The 18,525-nt window shown below is 38.6% G+C and overlaps 1 protein-coding gene across 1 annotated transcript in view; it reads right to left on the bottom strand.

The window, feature by feature from the left end:
• LOC114030004 (cytochrome c oxidase assembly protein COX16 homolog, mitochondrial-like) overlaps positions 1-18,197 on the bottom strand; it is a 125,131-nt gene extending 106,934 nt beyond the window's left edge. Inside the window, exon 1 of the mRNA XM_027844662.1 lies at positions 17,953-18,197. Coding sequence (XP_027700463.1) covers positions 17,953-18,021 — 69 coding nt within the window. The 5' untranslated portion in view covers positions 18,022-18,197. The remainder of the gene's footprint in view (positions 1-17,952) is intronic.
• Between the last annotated feature and the right edge of the window lie 328 nt (positions 18,198-18,525).

The raw sequence follows: 18,525 nt of genomic DNA on the forward strand, positions 1-18,525 counted from the left end.
CCTCACTGCAGCCTAGGTTCTGAACACAAAGCAAGCGTACTTTGTACTGTGCATGCTCTCAGGCCATGCAATGCAGCTGCCAAAACATAAAAAGGGGTCCCAAATGGAAAAAGGTTAAGAAGCTCTGCTCTACAGACCACCTAGCTGCCTTAAGAAAAGGTGAGAGAACTGAAGTAGGGAGACAGATCAGAAGACTGCTGGAATAATCAATGACTTTTGTGATAGCCATTTCAGGAAAGTAATAAAGCCAGACTGCAAAAGATTGAGGAAAAGGATGATTGATGAGGAAGCTGAGGCACTTCGCATGAACAACTATGTATGTAAGGTAGATTTTGTTACTAGAATATCTAAGTTTGCAGAGCAACTATCTTTCCACTTCTCTGGAGTGCTGACACATATCACATAACCATCCAATCAGAGAGCATTTGCTACTAAATGGTAGCAACTTCCAAAAAAATAGCCCCTTGAACCCAGAACAACTACCTCACAGATTCATTGTTAAGAAAATACTTTGCAAAAAAGTATATAAAGTGCTATATGAAAAAAATAAAATAAAATAAAAGTACTATATGAATTGTTACTATTACTCAAAGACTGTTGTATTTAAAAAGGCATTTGTTTAGTCCAGCCTCATACTTAATAGTAGTAGACCAAGTTTTGAAATCTCATTTGGTGATTTTGGTATTATATATCACTATCATGCCATAAAGTTTCCACAGAAGTAGATGGCTAAAGAAATCAGATTCAAAACTTCCATAACCTGCTGCTAAAGACAATTCTCACACCATATTATTTATTGTTGCCTGTGATAATGGTACACCACCATAACTAACCAAACACTAATTATTTTGCATCTTTCTCAAAACCAACTGATGAGGTATATATGTTTATATATACCATCCGGGTTTAGTATTTTACTTGCAGCCTTGAGTTATGTCAACAAAAATAAGAAGAGCTGAGAAGGCTGAATGAGAATATTATGCAATAACCTGGAAAGCCAAAAACAACATAAGGGTACCAAATGACCATGCTGCCTTACAATTATGTGGTATAATTTATATTCCATAGTAATTTTCTATAAAGGCTCCTAAGTTTTTCATTTATATTGAGACATCTGAAACAGATCCGAGCTTTTGTCTAGGCCTCCATTCTTGTTTCTATTTTTACCCAATATTTCTCTCCCTCTGTGTTTTCAAATTTACTAGCATTAGGGGAGCTGTAATTTCCTAGATGTAGGATTTATTTTCCCCATTTTCAAAATTCTTATTGGGAAACTAACAACACCCTGTTGACTAACTCCAACAACACTATATAAAGGACCTAATGAAAGTCTTAGAATAATCCAGCAGAAAGAAGACTTGCCAGGCTTCAGAAATCAAACTTCTGGCACCTGAGTCTTCATTATTGCTCAATGAGTTGTGCTGCAGGTCCTACTTTATAAGCGAAGCCTATGAAAATAATAATAAATGCACAACGTGCAAGGCAAACACTGGCTTGTGATTCACATGTCAGCAGGAACTAAAATATAAAATCATTCCTATATCAGCAAACAATGTCATAAAACCCAAGAGTCCCTGATCGTTGCCACCTCTGATTTGTATCTAAGAAAGTTTTGGCATATAACACAGCTTCCAGAAACCAGGAGAGTTTGAAAGGACCTCTCTCTTTAAAAGAGGCACTGCTACCATTCAGAGCCATTCAAATGAAGAAGACAATCTCTACGACATAGCTCTGGCCACATGTTTGGTGTCTGACAGATAAAATTAGTTTGAGGGAACAATGAGGAAGAATGGCCTTTTCTAATAAGGTGGTGATGATGCAAACCAACACTTAGAAACCTAAACACAGGTGTATGTGTATTTTAGGCATCTGAGAGGAACTGTCAAGCATTTCAAAGAATATTATTAACTGATGAATTCTGGGGAGTCAAGTGAAATACAATAAACTCATTTTAAAAATAAAAATTTATTGATTGATCGATTGAAATGGGCAAACATGAAATCATATTTTCAATTCAGAAATCTTGACTTGCTGAAAATAAGGCCCAACACATTTTAAAATCATTAGATGGGAGCTCTTTTAGGAGAAGGATGAAGTTTTAGATTATTTTCCAAAGTGGTGATGATAATATCATCAAGCAACAACTGACACTCATACAAGCACCTTAAAATTTAAAAAGTGCTCTACATGTGTGATCTTTTATGAACTTCACATTAACTTTATGTGGTAGGTCCTATAGGAATTATTATTCTCCACTGAGGTTCAGAGATATTATATGACTTGACCAGAGTCACAGTACTAATAAGTACAAGACAGAGGCTTTGAATGCAGCTCCTCCACTCCAAGACCAACAGTCTATCCACCATGCTACTTCTTTCAAACGGATCATTCACACTGCCATATTGATTACTACAGGCATAGATAGGTAGATGGATGGATATACATACACATGAATCATATATACATACATACATACATATGTACATACATACATATCCTCTGTCTACTAGGGTTAGGGGTACAATCTACCATCATGAAAGGAATGGTTTTCCTGTGAGACTGACCATGCCCTTTAGTTTCATACACTGATGAGGTGAACTAATGTCCCTAATGCTGTTTCATTATCAAGAATGACAATTCTGGACTGTCATTATGAAACAGAGAAGGCAATCAATAAAATAAATCAATAAGTATTTACTGAGTTCCTATTACATGCCCATCACTGTACTATATGCTAAAAATATTGGTAAAAAAATGACAAAAATTCCTACTCACAAGGAACTTATATTCTAATAGAAACAACAAAGACATATGTAAATTTAGAATATAAATACAAAGTAAAGAAAATACAAATATCTGCCCTGTAGATACAAAGATACAAAGTAGACTGGGAGAGAAGGAGCTAACATTTAGGGGAGATGGTAAATGCTTTGTGCAGATCCAGAAGACAGTGCTCAAGTTGCATCTTGAAGGAAGAGAGGCGCTTTATGAGGGGGAGGTAAGGAGGGAGTATATTCCAGGACTAGGAGATGACCAGATGTAAGTAAGGAGGATTTTGTTACTCCTTTTCAGATAATAGTTCCAGGATCCTAGATAATATTTCCCACAAATTATGGTTGAAAACATCTCCACCACACAGTCGCAGTAGAGATACAGGGGTGACATAATGTACGTCTGCTCTGTGCTAGGTCATGACGATATTGCTAAAGTTAACCTGTGAGGCTATTGCTGGCAATGTGCCTTCTTTGTCTGTTGCCCTATAAAGCAAGTGGACACTTGTCAGTAAATAGGGGAACCCATTTTGGGATTTGGGTAATGCATAGTAGAATGGATGTACCTCCTCTGATCGGCCCCCAACAAGGCTTAGGGAATCTTGAAGGAGTTGTACTCCTACTCATGCCCGCCCCTGCGAGAAGTGTGATTAGGGAACGCTGTAGGAGTTGGTGCTCCCATTATCAGTAACTCTTTTGAGAAGACTGGACTAGAATAAAATAAGTTTATTTAACCCCTTTGAAGCTGTCTTCCTGTCTGATCAGAGCAAAAATGAACCTGTGATAGAACACCTGTTAGTGTTAGGAGCCCTCCCGTGTTCTCCTGCCCAACAAATGGTGTTACCTGTGTGTTTACCTGTGACACACCAGTGAAAGCACTCAGAGACAAAAACTGGAGCATGGTGCGTGAAGGACAGAGACAAGGCCAGTTTGGCTGGATTGCGAAGGGCAAAAGGGGGAGTAATGTGCAATGAGGCTGGAATGGCAGGCTAGGACCAGGTTGTATAAGGCTTTAAATGCTAAACAAAGAAGGTTATATATTTATCCAAGAGGCAACAGGAAGCCACTAGAGATGACTGAATAGAGGAATCTCACGGTCAGTTCTGCGCTTCAGGAAAATTACTTTGGCAGCAATGTGTAGGATAGACCAGAATGGTAAGACACTTGAGGTAAGGGGACCAATTAGGAGTCTGTGGCAATAATCTAGGAGAGGAGATGAGGCGTGTACTAAAGTGGTGGCTGTATGAGAGGACAGGAGGGGTCAGATGTGAGAGATGTTATGAATGACTGAATACACGTGGTGAAGAAGAGTGAAGAGCCCAACGTAATTCTAAGATTAGAAACCTGAGAGAATGGAAGATGGCTGTGTCTTCAACAGAAATAGGGAGGTTTGGAAGAAGAGAGGATTTGGGAAAAAAGATAATGAGTTCAGTTTTGGACATCTAGAATTTAAGATTTCTCTAGGGCATCCAGTTTGAAATATAAAATAAGAAAGTAGTTCTATAGGGCTGAAGTTTAGGGGACACACATACATATGTGTGTGTGTGCACGCGCGGGTAAACACGTGCGGGATAGAATGCCGGGCCTGGAGTCAGGAAGACTCATTTTCCTGATTTCAAATTTGGCCTCTGACACTTCCTAGCTATGTGACCCTGGGCAAGTCACTTAACTCTGGCAATTTCCTCATCTATAAAATGAGCTGCAAAAGAAAATGGCAAATCATTCCAGTATCTTTGCCACAAACAGTTGGACACAACTGAAAATGACTGAACAACAATAGCAAGCAATATGTATATATACACATATATTATATATGCAGGCATACCTTGGAGACAGTAGGGGTTCGGTCCCAGACCGTCGCAATAAGGTGAGTCATGTAATGCACACAAAAGTTACATTTATAATACAATGTAGTATATTAAGTATGCAATAGTATTATACCTTTTAAAATGCATACCTTAATTTAAAAACTTTATTGATAAAAAATGTTAACCATCCTCTGAGTCTTCAGTGAATCATAATCTTTTTGCTAGTGGAGAATCTTGCCTCATTGTTGATGACCACTGACTGACCAGGGTGGTGGCTGCTGAAGGCTGGGGTGGCTGTGACAATTTCTTTTTTTTTTCTTTGACAGTTTCTTAAAATAAGACAGCAATGAAGTTTACCAAATCGATTGACTCTTCCTTTCACTTGAATGCTTAGGGGCCATTGTAGAGTTATTCATTGGCCTAATTTCAATATTGTTGTATCTTAGAAAATAAGGAGGCCCAAGGAGCAGGAGACAGGGAACAGCTGGTCAGTGGAGCAGTCAGAACATACACAACATTTATTGTTTAAGTTTACTGTATTACATGGACATGGTTCATGGTACCCCAAAACAGTTACAGGAGTAACATCAAAGATCACTGATCACAGATAACCATAACAGATATAATAATAATGAAAAAGTTTGAAATATTACAAGAATTGCCAAAATGTGACACAGAGACATAATATGAGCACATGCTATTGGAAAAATGGCACCAATAGAATTGTTTGTTGCAAGGTTGCCACCAACCTTCAATTTGTAAAGAATGTAGTAACAGCAAAGTGCGATAAAGCAAAGCACAATAAAATATTTTGACTATATATAGATGTACTGCATGTACATATATATACACACATATATGTATATGTGTGTGTGTGTGTGTGTGTATGAATGTAACAGTACCTCTTTCAGACATGGAGAAAAGTATTTAAAGTTCTGATGTTCAGAATAGAATTCTTTAGCTTGTCAAGATCAATTAAGCTTGTCAGACTAAAGTGGAACTGAGTGAATTCAAAAGGAACCGGTATTGAGGCAGCTAGGTGGCACAGTGGATAGAGCACCAGCTCTGGAGTCAGGAAGACCTGAGTTCAAATCCAGCCTCAGACACTTGATACTTAAGCTGTGTGACCCTGGGCAAGTCACTTAACCCCAACTGCGTAGCCAAAAAAAAAAAAGAGAGAAAGAAAGAAAACAAAAGGAACCAGTATTGCTTTCCCCACCTCCACCCTAAAGAAGAAATATTGCAAAAATTGAGAACAGGGACCCAGAAGCATGATCAGCATTTGAGTTCAAGCTGGCAATTCAAAAAAGGAGAGATTAGAGGCAGCAGCCATCATGGCTGAGGTTATGCTCTAGATAGGTTATTTCTACCAGCCCAATGGAACAGTCCAAGTTTGTGTACTGATTATTGAAGAATTTTCCCTCAGAAAGATATGATAAAACATGGTGACCTGCCTGTCTCTCCTTGCCCCTCTTCTTCCTGGGGAATGTGGGGGAGGACAAGGGAAAGGAAAGGGGAGGTATGTTAAATCCAAAGTTCTTCTGTTCTTTAAAGTTTCTTTGTATTTTCTATTTAATTAGTTTTTTTCTCTAGCTTAGATAAAACTTTGATCTATCAACTTCTGGTTTCAATGATTTATGAATTGTGAATAAGAAGTTGCAAAAAGGGATAAAGACAGTAAGGCATGTGATGTACATAGGAAGAGAGAGCCAGAGAAGACTGAACTGTGGGTGGCACAGTTTTCAGCTGGGGGCTCCTGATCTACATTATGGAGATTCTTACTGATTGTAAGAGTAACAAAGTACAGCAACAAACCACTTTAATCCGGACCTCGTGATTCTTCTCCAGGCACAAAACGCTGGGTAAGCAGCAGGATGCCTTCCTAAGAGGTGGTTACCCTCTAACAATTTTACTTCAGTTCTCTTCACAGGTCTAGGTAAAGGGGTAAGGTTAAATAGTTGGGAAAGAGTGGAACTGTACACACTAAGGCTAGATTAATTAATAGGGTTCACACAGTTTTTCTGCTAACAAACACCTCCACCCCAGACTAAGCTACTCCATCAGTGATGATTAGAGATAAAAAAGGAAAGTATTTTCTTAGTAGTTAATGATGGTTGTGTTAATAACCTTAGCATTTGCCTCACTAGTTAAAGTGCTAATGAGCTGGAATTCAATTAAAATTAGTTTTCCAGGATGTAATTGCTATCATACATTACAGCCCACTGCCTAGAGCCAGTCCTAAACCAAATGAAGTATGAGAGATGCTGTACGAGTCTCACTAGGGAAGTATTCTGTACCTCGTCAACAAGCATTCCAGAAAGATAAACAATCCATATTAACACAAAACAGTCCAACAATTTCCTACAACTAAATCAAATAGAAAATAATTAAGGGGTATCATGAATTCAACATTCAACAATATAATGAGATCTTTTTTATAGGAATATATCCTGTTTTCCTAATCATTTTACTGACTAGGAGAGAGGGGATGGTCCTGTAATTCCATTGATATAGGGAATTCCTAGAAGAAGAAGCTATCTTTACTAATCTAAGTTGGCACCTTCAAAAACATTTATTAAATGCTTACTACATGCCAGGCACCGTGCTAAGTGCTGGGTATACAAAGAAAGTTAAAAACAAGGAACATGAACAAAATGAACAAAAGAGGCTTATGTATTGGAAATACAAAATAAAAAGCCCATATCCAGAAAATACTATCCACTTTATCACTGGCATCTATAAATAGTGTTATTGATAGAAAGTAAAGATCTTAGGTTTTACTATAAATATGAATGCTTTAGATGCATGAGTAAAATGAAACAATGAAATGAAGAAATATTTTTGAAAGCATCCATTCCAAATCTTTAAAAAAAAAAAAAACAGAATTCTTCCAGATAAAATTAAATGTTTTTCATAAGTGAAAAAAAAAAACCTTTTCCAAAACTCAGAACCAAAAGAACAAAAAGACTGTTTGCATCCCTAAGACTGTTTGCAGAATTGCTTAGTATAAAAAGCATCAATGGCTTGGAGAAATGTTGGTGCTACCTATGACTAGTGACAATAGTTAAAATAATGCTTGATTACTCCAAATGGTTCATTGTAGAAATACAATGGGAAGGAGCATTGCCTGTTTTTATGAAGACTTTTGTGGTCAATTAATTGAGGAACTGCACTGAGGAATTCCAGTTTTGCACTGAAAAGTAAATGCAATATACGTAGTTAAAGATGGTCATTTATATATACAAATAAATGATATGTTGAAATTGATGTTAAGGAAGAGGTATCACTTTGCAAACCTATAGATGACAATGTTACCTCAAAATAAAATTTCAACATAATGGGCAGGCTTTTAATTGTAATGAAATAATGTAGAAAATAATATGACACCCAGCATGGATGCAGTTCAATTTATGTCAGGATGAAATGCTGGTAAATAGGTACAGATCTGACAGTATCACTCTTCTATTCAAAAAATTTTCATATATATACATATATATATGTATTTTTTTCTTACATGTATATATATGCATGTATATAGTTATCTTTTTTTGTTATCTCCTAGATTTCTCCCAGTGTCTCTCCACTGCCTCCTCACAGAAAGCTAGCCATTATAACAAATAATTTTTTTTAGGAAAAAGGATTCTAGAAGCTACTCAGAAGTTTTCAATGACTCCCTTTTGCCACTAGGATAAAATATAAAATCCTCAGCCTGACATGTAAAGCCTTTTGTAACCTGGCTCTAACCTACTTTTCCAGTCTTATTTCATGTTACGCTTTCCTGCACTCTCTGTTCTAAGCAAACTTGTCTGCCAGATGTTCCCCATATCTCCTGAGTTCATGCCTTTACACAAGTAGTGCAGTGTGCCTAGAACACAATCTTTTCTCACCTCCACCACTTAGCACACCTACTTCCCTTCAATCCGCTGTTCAGAGGCCACCTGAAAGATGACTTTCAACGTCTCCCAGTTGTTATTTGTCTTTCCCTCTTTAGATACTTTACATTTATTTTTACTTGCTTGCTGGTCCACATGCATGCTGACTGAAAACACACACACACATATATACACTAGAATTCAAGCTCCCTGAAGGCAGGAGCTTTTTCATTTTTGTCTTTATATCCCCAGCACCCAGCACAGTGTCTTGCACATAACAGGTACTTAATCAACGTTCCCTGAATTGAATATAAAAATATGGCATCAAGGACATATAACTGAGAAAAAATGAAAACAAATTCAAGAGAAGCATAGTCTTATAATAACAGTGTCAAAAAAATCCCAGCATGAACTGAGTCTTATGATAAATGCTAAAGACAACTTTCACAGCTGGGAAGGAATGACAGGTGGACAAGACAAAGTGCTCCACTGGTACCCTCAAAATGTCAGGAAAGAGCAAGGAAGACCCCTAGCACTAGATGGAATTGGATGGACCTCCCGTGACAAACTTAGAGAAGGACATGGACAAGAGTTGCAAAGGTTGGGCTGCAATAAATAGGCTGCAATCTGCATCATTGGAGATCCTGAACCAGGATCTTCAGACCAATTGAAGAGACCATAGATCCATTTGAATTCAATTGGGTGGGGGGGAGGGTGTGGAGGAGATCTGAGAAAGGACAGGCAAAGTAAGGCATAGATAGTGTAACTGTAAATTGGTTCAACTATTCTGAATAGCAATTTTGCACTACATCAAGAAAGTAAAATGACCATACCATTTCACCCAATGACTCCACTGCTAGGCATATGCTCCAATGAGGTCAATGACCAAGAGAAAAAAGAAAAAAAAAAGCTCCATATCAAACAAATAATTATAGCAACACTTTTCATAGTAAAGGACTAGAAACAAAGTAGATGTCCATTAATTAGAGAATAGCTAAAAAAAATGCTGTGGTATACAAATGTAATAGGATATTAGTGTACTATAAGAAATAATAAGGTAAAGTTTGAAATTGGCTATAAGAAGGAAGAAATACACCAAGACCCCTCTAAAGTGATTTTAAGGTTCATTGATCCTCAGAAGATTTGAGTGTTTAAAAGCTATACCAATGGTGTTATCATTTCTCTATAATGTGGCCTCGGTCAAACCAGTTACTTGTGCCAGTTTCATACTTCTATAAAACATCCTAATCATAGATTCATTTAAATGGTTACTAATAAAAGAGGCTATGATGTATTTAAAAAATATTAAGTGCTAATTAATCAAATGCATAATGAAATAACAATAAAATAAAATTGTGATGTTTTCTAAATAAAGATGTCTATTTTTTACTGATGCCTTATTTGAAATCATGACTACCACGCCTTTTGGGTATTCACTTGAGGCATAATAAATCTTACTTAGTCCACCATTTTAGTTCTATAGGAATCTTTATGTTTAAGCATATTTCTTCTAAATAATATATTGTTGGATTCTGCCATCTAATCCATTTTGTGTATTTTTTTATGTATGAGTTCATACCATTTAAATTCACAATTATGACTGTTTTGTGTTAACAAATAAGAGAATATATATAAAGCATTCTGAAAAACTTAAGGTGCTATATAAATGCTAAACTATTATTAGTTCCTCTATCAAATTCTCTTTGCCCACTGCCCTCTCTTTACAAAGGATCTTAAACTGGGGAAAGAAAGGGAACAGGATCATCACCAGTCATCTATAATTGGAATAATTTGGTTCTGATCAACTGCCCTCCTCTTTTCACTTATTCCCAACATCCAGATCATTGGTCTTTTACTTTCTTTCTCTTCTTTTAATACTCTTTATTGATCCTACTTTCAGAGCTGAGGTTGGCTTCATTCAGGTGGTAACCACTGGATTCTTTCTATTTCCATCTTTCCCTCTGGTTCTAAGAGTTCTGGGCAATATTCTTTTAAATTCACTGAAATATGCTATTCAGGTTTTTAACTTTTGTAATGTTTTTCAGAGTTTGTTGATTCTTAAATTACCTCCTCATCCTATTTCCTAGGTTGGCTGTTCTTGATAGTAGATAGCTCATATGTTTTCCCAATATTTCAGCTTTTTTTACTTTGTTCTAGAGAGAACTTATTGGATTGAATCAATGGGTTCTGTTTGTTCTATCCTATTTTTCAAGGAGTTGACTATTTGAATCATTCTTTTTTTCCCTTCATTTTTTCCATCTATTTATTCTCCTTGTGGCCAAACCTTTTTTCTAGAGCTCTACTTATATTTATTGGAGTTGTACTATTCTTCTGGATTTCCCCCTTAGATTTCTCTTAACCCATGGTATTCCATCACTGTGTTAGGATTGTAGTTTTCCCCTGTTTACTCATATCTTCAGCCAGTATTCCCAGGTTAGGACTTTGTGCCAGGAACAGGGTCTTCTCCTCCCAAACTGTCAGATGGATGACTAGTTCCTAGACCTGTTCCCTCTACCATCTGGATATCACTGCCCTGCCAAAATTCTCAAAGGGTGGTTGTGTGCTAGCCCGCAGTCCAGCCCTCTTCCTCAGCCTTAGCCTGGGAGAAGAGCTAGATTTAGATATTTGACCTATCCCCTCTCTGCCTCAATTCTTGGTTTCTAATTAGTGTCCTTTTGGCACAACATGGGTACTAGCCTCAGTCCTGTCTCAATCACAAACAACCAGCCAGGAATTCTCTTTGTTCCCTACTGTGGCTCCAAGAAGCCAAGAGTAAGATCCTAATGGCTTTATTCCCCCCTCCCACCCTTTTCTCTCAGACCAGGTGCACCCTTAGGCTTCCAGCCATCTTCTATTGCAACGTTTATACTAGATGAGTGAATTTACTGGTGTCTCTCTTTTGTTTTACTGGACCATTGTTTCAACTGGCTCCCTTTTATATCTCTGCTATTTCTAATGGAAGCTGGACTCAGCTAGATTTAATCTAGCTGCTAGAACCTTTTATATCATCAACTTTGCTGAAAGCCTTTCTAACATGGTTCTCATATTTTATGATACATGAAGATTTTGAGCACAGAGGCAGTCTCAGACTGAAACCTGTAATTTCAATTACAGAACTGAGTCCTTTCAAATTGTAGGCCTCCAAAATGACAGGAGTGATTAGACAAAATACAAGTGTTCTGTCACTTAATTGGTGAAATCTAGTCACTATAGCATCTCATAAGAGCTTTGTACCCATGATGTTTCCTCTATGAATTGCAGAATGTTTGAAACTTATTCTAATGGCTTTATTTACAGAACATCTTTCCTTTGAAGGAAATAATGCTCCAGAATTGTGATCTCCTTAGTCTTCACAAATTCCCCATAGGGCAAGCATTAGGGAAAGGAAGGCATGGTGCATTGAAATTACTCATTTGATCTCTTTTTTTTTAATTTCCTTCTTATCATGAACTTAACAAACATCAACAAATATGAACATTTCTCTATACAAAGAAGAGAAAAAAGGAACAGCATGTGAAGCTGCGAATCTCTACTAAATATATACAGCGTGGACTTTTTGTTTTGTTTTGATTTATATGGAGCACAGGGTCTGGTGACAAACTTTACTCTTATGTCTTCAGGCTGTCTCTTTAATCCAGCCTACAATCATGCCAAAAGGTTAGGAGTTTCCAGAGGGTCTGCCATACTGCTAAAACTTACTCTCTCATGCTCCTAGGGCTAACCCAGGTCAGGGTTGGAGAGTGCGGGGTGTGGATGGGGAATGCATTCCTACCACTGCCAAATGTAGCTCCAGGGCCCTCACTGGTATGGTTCCCATTTTACAAATAGCCCAGATGAACCCATTAGCTCTTAATCAGAGACATTAACTAAATGGAAGGCAAAGCAAAAATAATAACAAAATATTCCTCTATAAACACATTCTCCCAAGGATGCACATAGGGAGAAATGCCAGCCTTACAGGATCATAACAGAGTGGCACATGCTTAATGCCTGGGGCAACTTATGACTCCAGATTTCAGGCCTTGATGCCCTTTGGCTCCCTCAAGGACAGTCTTCAGAACACTTCACTATAGGCAGGCTGATTCTCTTCTGAGCCTCTCCTGCCCAGTGGGGCTGTTTCTCTGCTAATTGTTCTTCTTTCAAGCTGCTGAAGCAGTTTAACACTCTTTCACTTGCTCTTTCAGCAAAACAGAAATCCTAAACCTGAGATCTACAGAGCATTCCCAGGTGGACTCATTTGACTGGGTTCCAAGAAGGTTCTACCTCTCATGGTGACAGTGCAATGCAAGCTCTGAGGCCTGTACCCAAACCAAATGGATGTATTTTCTGAGCCCTAAGCTCAGCTCAGATGCAAGCAGCAGTTAGCAAACCTTCTTATTTCTCCACTTAGCTCTAGCACGTGGCAGAACAAAGCCTTTGTTTCTCCAGTCAGTTATTCCATCCAGCAAATGGCAGGGCAGGCTCTGAGGCCTTCCTGTGACCCAGCTCTAAGGTCACTTCTTGGTGCTAGCTCTGAGGTCTGTTCTGCTGCACTCAGAGAACTGTTCTTGACTAAATCTCCTGCTCTGAATCAGGGTCTTCTGTGTGAAATGACAGCTCTATCTCAATATGAGAAACCAAAATTAACATTTCGGCCCATCAAGTCACTAGGCATTTGTCTCAGCTACCAAAAGTTCTAGGTATTAGGATTTATCAGTTATCAACCTCAAAGTCCTCATAGCAATCATATGCAAATTAGATGCTGGGAAATGGGTCACTTCAGCTATCTTTCTTTTGATTTGATGTCTTCTACATGGTTTGCTTTCTCAGCGCTTTCCTCACAAATACCTTTTCTTCCTCTGACTATTAATAAAGCTTTCCAAATCAGAAAGGGACATCAACTTTCATTTTTATTTTAAATTTAATGCAGCAGGTTCAGCATTGCTTTTCTTTAGGCTCTGTTATGTTTGAAAATTAAAGTACAATGAGGCACAAAGGCACGTTCAATTTATTGGTGAGGCTAGGAAATATCAATAAAAAAGGGCCTTTCAACTCCTCAGTTAGTCAAAAGACCCCAAGGCAATTTTACAATGTTAGGGGTAACACAGAATAGAATCAATTAAAAAATGCAATCAGAAAATTTTATTTTCTCAGCTCTCTCCTGGAATTGACTTATTTTAGATTACACAAAGTCTTCAGTGTAAACTCAAATTCCAATTTAATTAATTCCAAAATTCTCTCAAATTCCAAATTAAAGTTTTCCACATTCACTTAAAGTCACATAATCCCAGAATAGAGAGGAGTAACTACAGGCCCAGACATTGTTGAGACTGATTCATTTTTAAAGAATTCAGTACTTCGTGGGCTAGGTTTTTTCTTTCTCTAAATGCTGGAAGAAGTTTTTATTTAACAGTTATTCTCACTGTGTAAAAGAAGGAAAACAACCTGGCTCAATGAAAAAGAATTTACCTTTCTGTTCCCAAACAACCTCAAATTCACCAACAGTCATCAGTTTTGTACCTTATAGACCCTCTTGACTACATCATCAACCAAGTGTCCTCCAAACACAACACACGTATTTTCAAGGTTCTGAAGGAATTGTAAAAGGGGGAAAACTCAATCTTATTGTGTGCAACACTGACAGAAAATGTTCATTTGCTTTTCTAATTCATCATTTGTTCAAAAAAATTTTAAGGCTTTCATGCTTTTCCTTACTATTTTTCATTCCCAGCATCCCCAAGGTACAGCTTAGCATTGGGACACAGGCATGACCAAAATGACCTAACTTAAACGGAATCCAGAGAGATGTATAGAAACCTGAAAATCACTGCAATCCCATCCCCTTCTGACGTCACTATAGAATTGTAACAGTGCCAGTTGCACGTATTTCCTTTAGCAGACTTCTTTTACGCGTGGCACCTTTACTTAAAAACAGACGATGATGTCCTGAGCTGAATCAATCATTTTTTTGTTTGTTTGTTTCAGTGAATATGAAGATAAATGGAACAGAGCTAATGTAATTAATTAGACATGCAGAGAAGGCTAAGGGTGCAAAGCAAAATGAAAAATCAAATGTGACATAAGGGCCCAATCTGTCACACACTTTCATCAGCTTCATTAAACAATTTTGTGTAAAAAAATGACATGAAATGCTCCCTAACAACAACCTTTTTTCCTTCTGTTTGAAATCTAGAAGGGGGAGGCGGAGGAAGCATTTCTCTATTGAGATATAGGTAAACGGAAACAACTACTTTGATGGATGGCAGGAGTAGACAGAATGATTAGAGTATGTTCCAGACACAAGAACAGAGGCACTCACTAATCACATCTTTTCAGCAAGCATTTAAGAGTTTAGTTATGTGCAAAGAACAGTGCCAAGGCCGGAGAGATAACAAAGATAAACAAGGAATGGCCCCTGATCTCAAGGAGCACTGATTTGTTCATTAACAACAGTTTTCCTTAACTACAAGTTTACCCGTGGGAGTAGTCCATGAAACATACAATGCTCTAATTGTCCTTGGCTCTTAGGCTTAACAAGAAATTCAGAGTAATTTATCTTACTTTATTAGATTAGATTTACTCTTTTACTGCAAAAACCAAGATGTTTTTCTTTCATCATTATTATATCAGACACTGGGCAGCTAGGTGGCTCAGTGGATAGTATCAGGCCAGGAGTCAGAAAGACTCATCTTCCTGAGTGCAAATCTGGCTTCAGAACCTTACTAGATTGTGGCCCTGGTCAAATCATTTAATCCCATTTACCTCCTCATCTGTAAAATGAGCCGGAGAAGGAAATGGCAAACCACTCCAGTATCTTTGCTAAGAAAACCCCACATGAGGTCATGAAGAGTCAGACATGACTGAAAAACGACCGAACAACAAAAAATGTCAGACAATTAATCAACATACATTTATTATGAAGCTACTATAGGCAAAAAACAGGGCCACAGTTATGAATAAAACAAGGGTTTTTAACCTGGGATCCCATGAATTTGTTTTTTAATTTAATATTCTGATAACTGTAATTCCAATACAATTCCATGTATTTTACTTTATGTATTTAAAAATATTATTTTGAGAAGAGTCCATAAGTTTCACCAGACTGTCAAAGGGGTCCACAACACAACAAAGAGGTTAAGAACCTTAGGAATAAGATATGGGGCCTGCTCCCAGTTTTTAATATCTCAATATGTAGGGCAGTTAGGTGGTGCAGTGGATAGAGCACCAGCACTGGATTCGGGAAGACATGAGTTCAAATCTGGCCTCAGACACATAACACTTACTAGCTGTGTGACCCTGGGCAAGTCACTTAACCCCATTGCTTAGCCAAATAAAATCATTTTAATATCTCAATAAGTGATGCAGGGTGTTGGCACCATGGATCAAAAATACAGATTAGAAAATAATTTGATTTTGTTTCTCCAGTCTTACCACGTACCTGAGACATAGTGGGTACTTGCTGACTGTCTGACTAAAGAGTTGAGGATGACTCCTAGAGTTGCTCTGTCCCTTTCTGATTCCACCAGCTCCCACAGCTTCTCTGTACAGCTAAGTCTCAAATTATATGCCCAAACCTAATCTCACCAATTGCCTGCTGGACATCTTAACACACTATCTTGCCTGCCTTTGCAGGTTTTGCCCAAAGCCTGAAATGCACTCCCTCTTTACTTTTTCTGAAAATCCCTAACTTTATGGCCGTGCTCTGATGCCACTTTATATGAAATCTTCACTAATTTCCCCATTTGTAAATATTCTTTCCCTCCTCAAATTATCCTGTATATACTTAAGTATACATGTTGTATTATTCTAGTAGTATGTAAGCTCCTTGAAGGCATGAGCTGTTTCATTTTCATCTTTGTATCCCCAGCACCTAATAGTGTCTTAAATGTAATAGGCACTCAATAGATGTTTGTTCAATTACACCCTGTTTTTTAGACAGTATTATCAGTATCACCCCTGAACTATATATACACAATAAATGGTGAGACAAGATTCATTAATAGCAAAATTCATGATCAAATGAGATAATATAAATTATTTTGTAAATCTTAAAATCCTGATATAAATGTCAACTATTATTACTAGAAGAGGAGATAGGGAATGGGGTACAACAGTCATGGGGAAAGCCAAACCCTTACCACCTGGAAAATGGTTGCCCCAATTATATATAACATATGCTCTAAGGAAGCCTTCATATTGGGTGTGTAGAAGCTCTAGTCTACAGGATACAACTCTAATAAATAATGAGTGCCTAGACGGATGTACATCTAGATGGATGTGGGAAGTTTCATTCCCACTCCTAAAACTTGGACAAGTTCATAGGATTCTAGATAGAGAGCTGGAAAGACCTCAAAGGTCGTCATGTCCAATCCCTTCATTTTACAATCACTGAAAAACTTTAGGCTCACAGAGGTTAAGTGACTTAACCAAAGTTACACAGGAAGTAAGTGACAAAGCCAGAATTTGAAGCCAAGTATTTTGACTCCAAATCCAGCTATCTTTCCATTGCAACTACTACAATGCCTCTACAGGCTACAAGTAGCCTCTAAAAACTTAAGTCTGAAGCATTTTCTTACAATAACTGAGATAAGTAACAAAAGTACTGCTAACCTCATTTTGCTGATAAGAAAACTAAGTCTCAGAGAAGTCAAGGTGCAATTCAGGTCTTCTGACTCCAAATCTGTGCATTTATCTTTCCAGTGCACTATGCTCCTTCTCCAACTAACTCCCCATTAGATTTTGAGTTGAGGCTGTTTTTGCCTTTCTTTGTATCTACAGAGCTTAGCTGGCAACATAGGTAATAAATGTTGGTTGACTAAATTTAGTCATCCCCAGGAGGAGAAATAGGCATTTTTAAAAGCACCTACTATGTGCACTTCGTGCTATGTCACTTAGCACTTTACACATTCAACTCAATAAAGTTTTATTAAGTACCTACTATGTGCCAGGCACTGACTTTACAAATATTCTCTTTTGATCCTCATAACCACCCAATGAGGTAGGTGCTATTATTATCCCCATTTTATAACTGAGGAAACTGAGGCAAACAGAGGTTAAGTGATTTGTCTAGGGTCTGGTAGCTACATGGCTGGATTTGAACTAGGGTCTTCCTGATTCCACTGCACCACTAGCTTCGTCTAGGGGAAAGAAGGTAGCAATAGACAAGGCAGCCATTAAAGGAAGCTTCAGGAGCCTCTGCCCTGTAGCTCCATTCGCTGGCTCCCTTCCCTTCCCGCAGGATGATCCCGGTGTTCTTCCCATCTCGGAAATCCTCAACTACCAACCCCACCTCCTCTGCCAGGAAGCCCTCCTTCCTCCTCTCCTCTCCTCTCTACAATCTCCGCCCTTGCTCCAGCCTCCCCGGAAGCCCCGCCTCAGTCCTCTCCCTCCCCGGAAGCCCCGCCCCGTCCTCACTTCTCCAGAAGCCCCGCCCCAGTCCTCTCCCTCTCCGGAAGCCCCGCCCCTCCGTACAACGCGAGCTGCAGCGTTCTCCCGTCCTAGTCGCCCCCTCCCTGCACTCACCATCATGGGCACACCGTAGCGCAGCGTCTTGTTCTTCTTCAGAGCTTGTCTCACTGCAGGCGCGAACATGACTTCCTTTTCTCTTCCAACAAGCGGCTCTCCGCCCGACCAAGCCGTTCAAATGCTGGACATAAAACAAAGGAGTCCTTGCACTCCGGCATCCCCTCGGAACTTCCGGGTGAGGGACTAGATCCTTCCGGAACCCTTTCCGACCGGAAAAGTCAGCGACCGACTTTTCCGTTCCGGGAGGCCTCTGTACTCTGGTTACTTTAACCCCGAGGGAGGGGCTGCGTCAGTCCGAAATCAATGTTCGGAGCAGCACAGGGACTTAATACTTTGGTTCCTACCGAACTTCGGTATAAAGACAGCGCAGTGTCATGGGGGATAGGGGCTGAACCTAGGGTTTACTGTTAGACTATCGATCCTGTTTCTTCAAGAAACATTTATGAAGCACCCAGTAATATGTAGTGGGCAACAAAAATAACGTATCCCTGCCCTTGTGAAGCTTATGGTCTAGCATAGCTGTGCTGTAAGAGCCTTCTATAGCTGAGGAATTGGGACTGGATCTGTGAT

Source organism: Vombatus ursinus, unplaced genomic scaffold (genome assembly GCF_900497805.2).
Source record: "Vombatus ursinus unplaced genomic scaffold, bare-nosed wombat genome assembly UNPS02014945.1, whole genome shotgun sequence".
NCBI lineage: Eukaryota > Metazoa > Chordata > Mammalia > Diprotodontia > Vombatidae > Vombatus > Vombatus ursinus.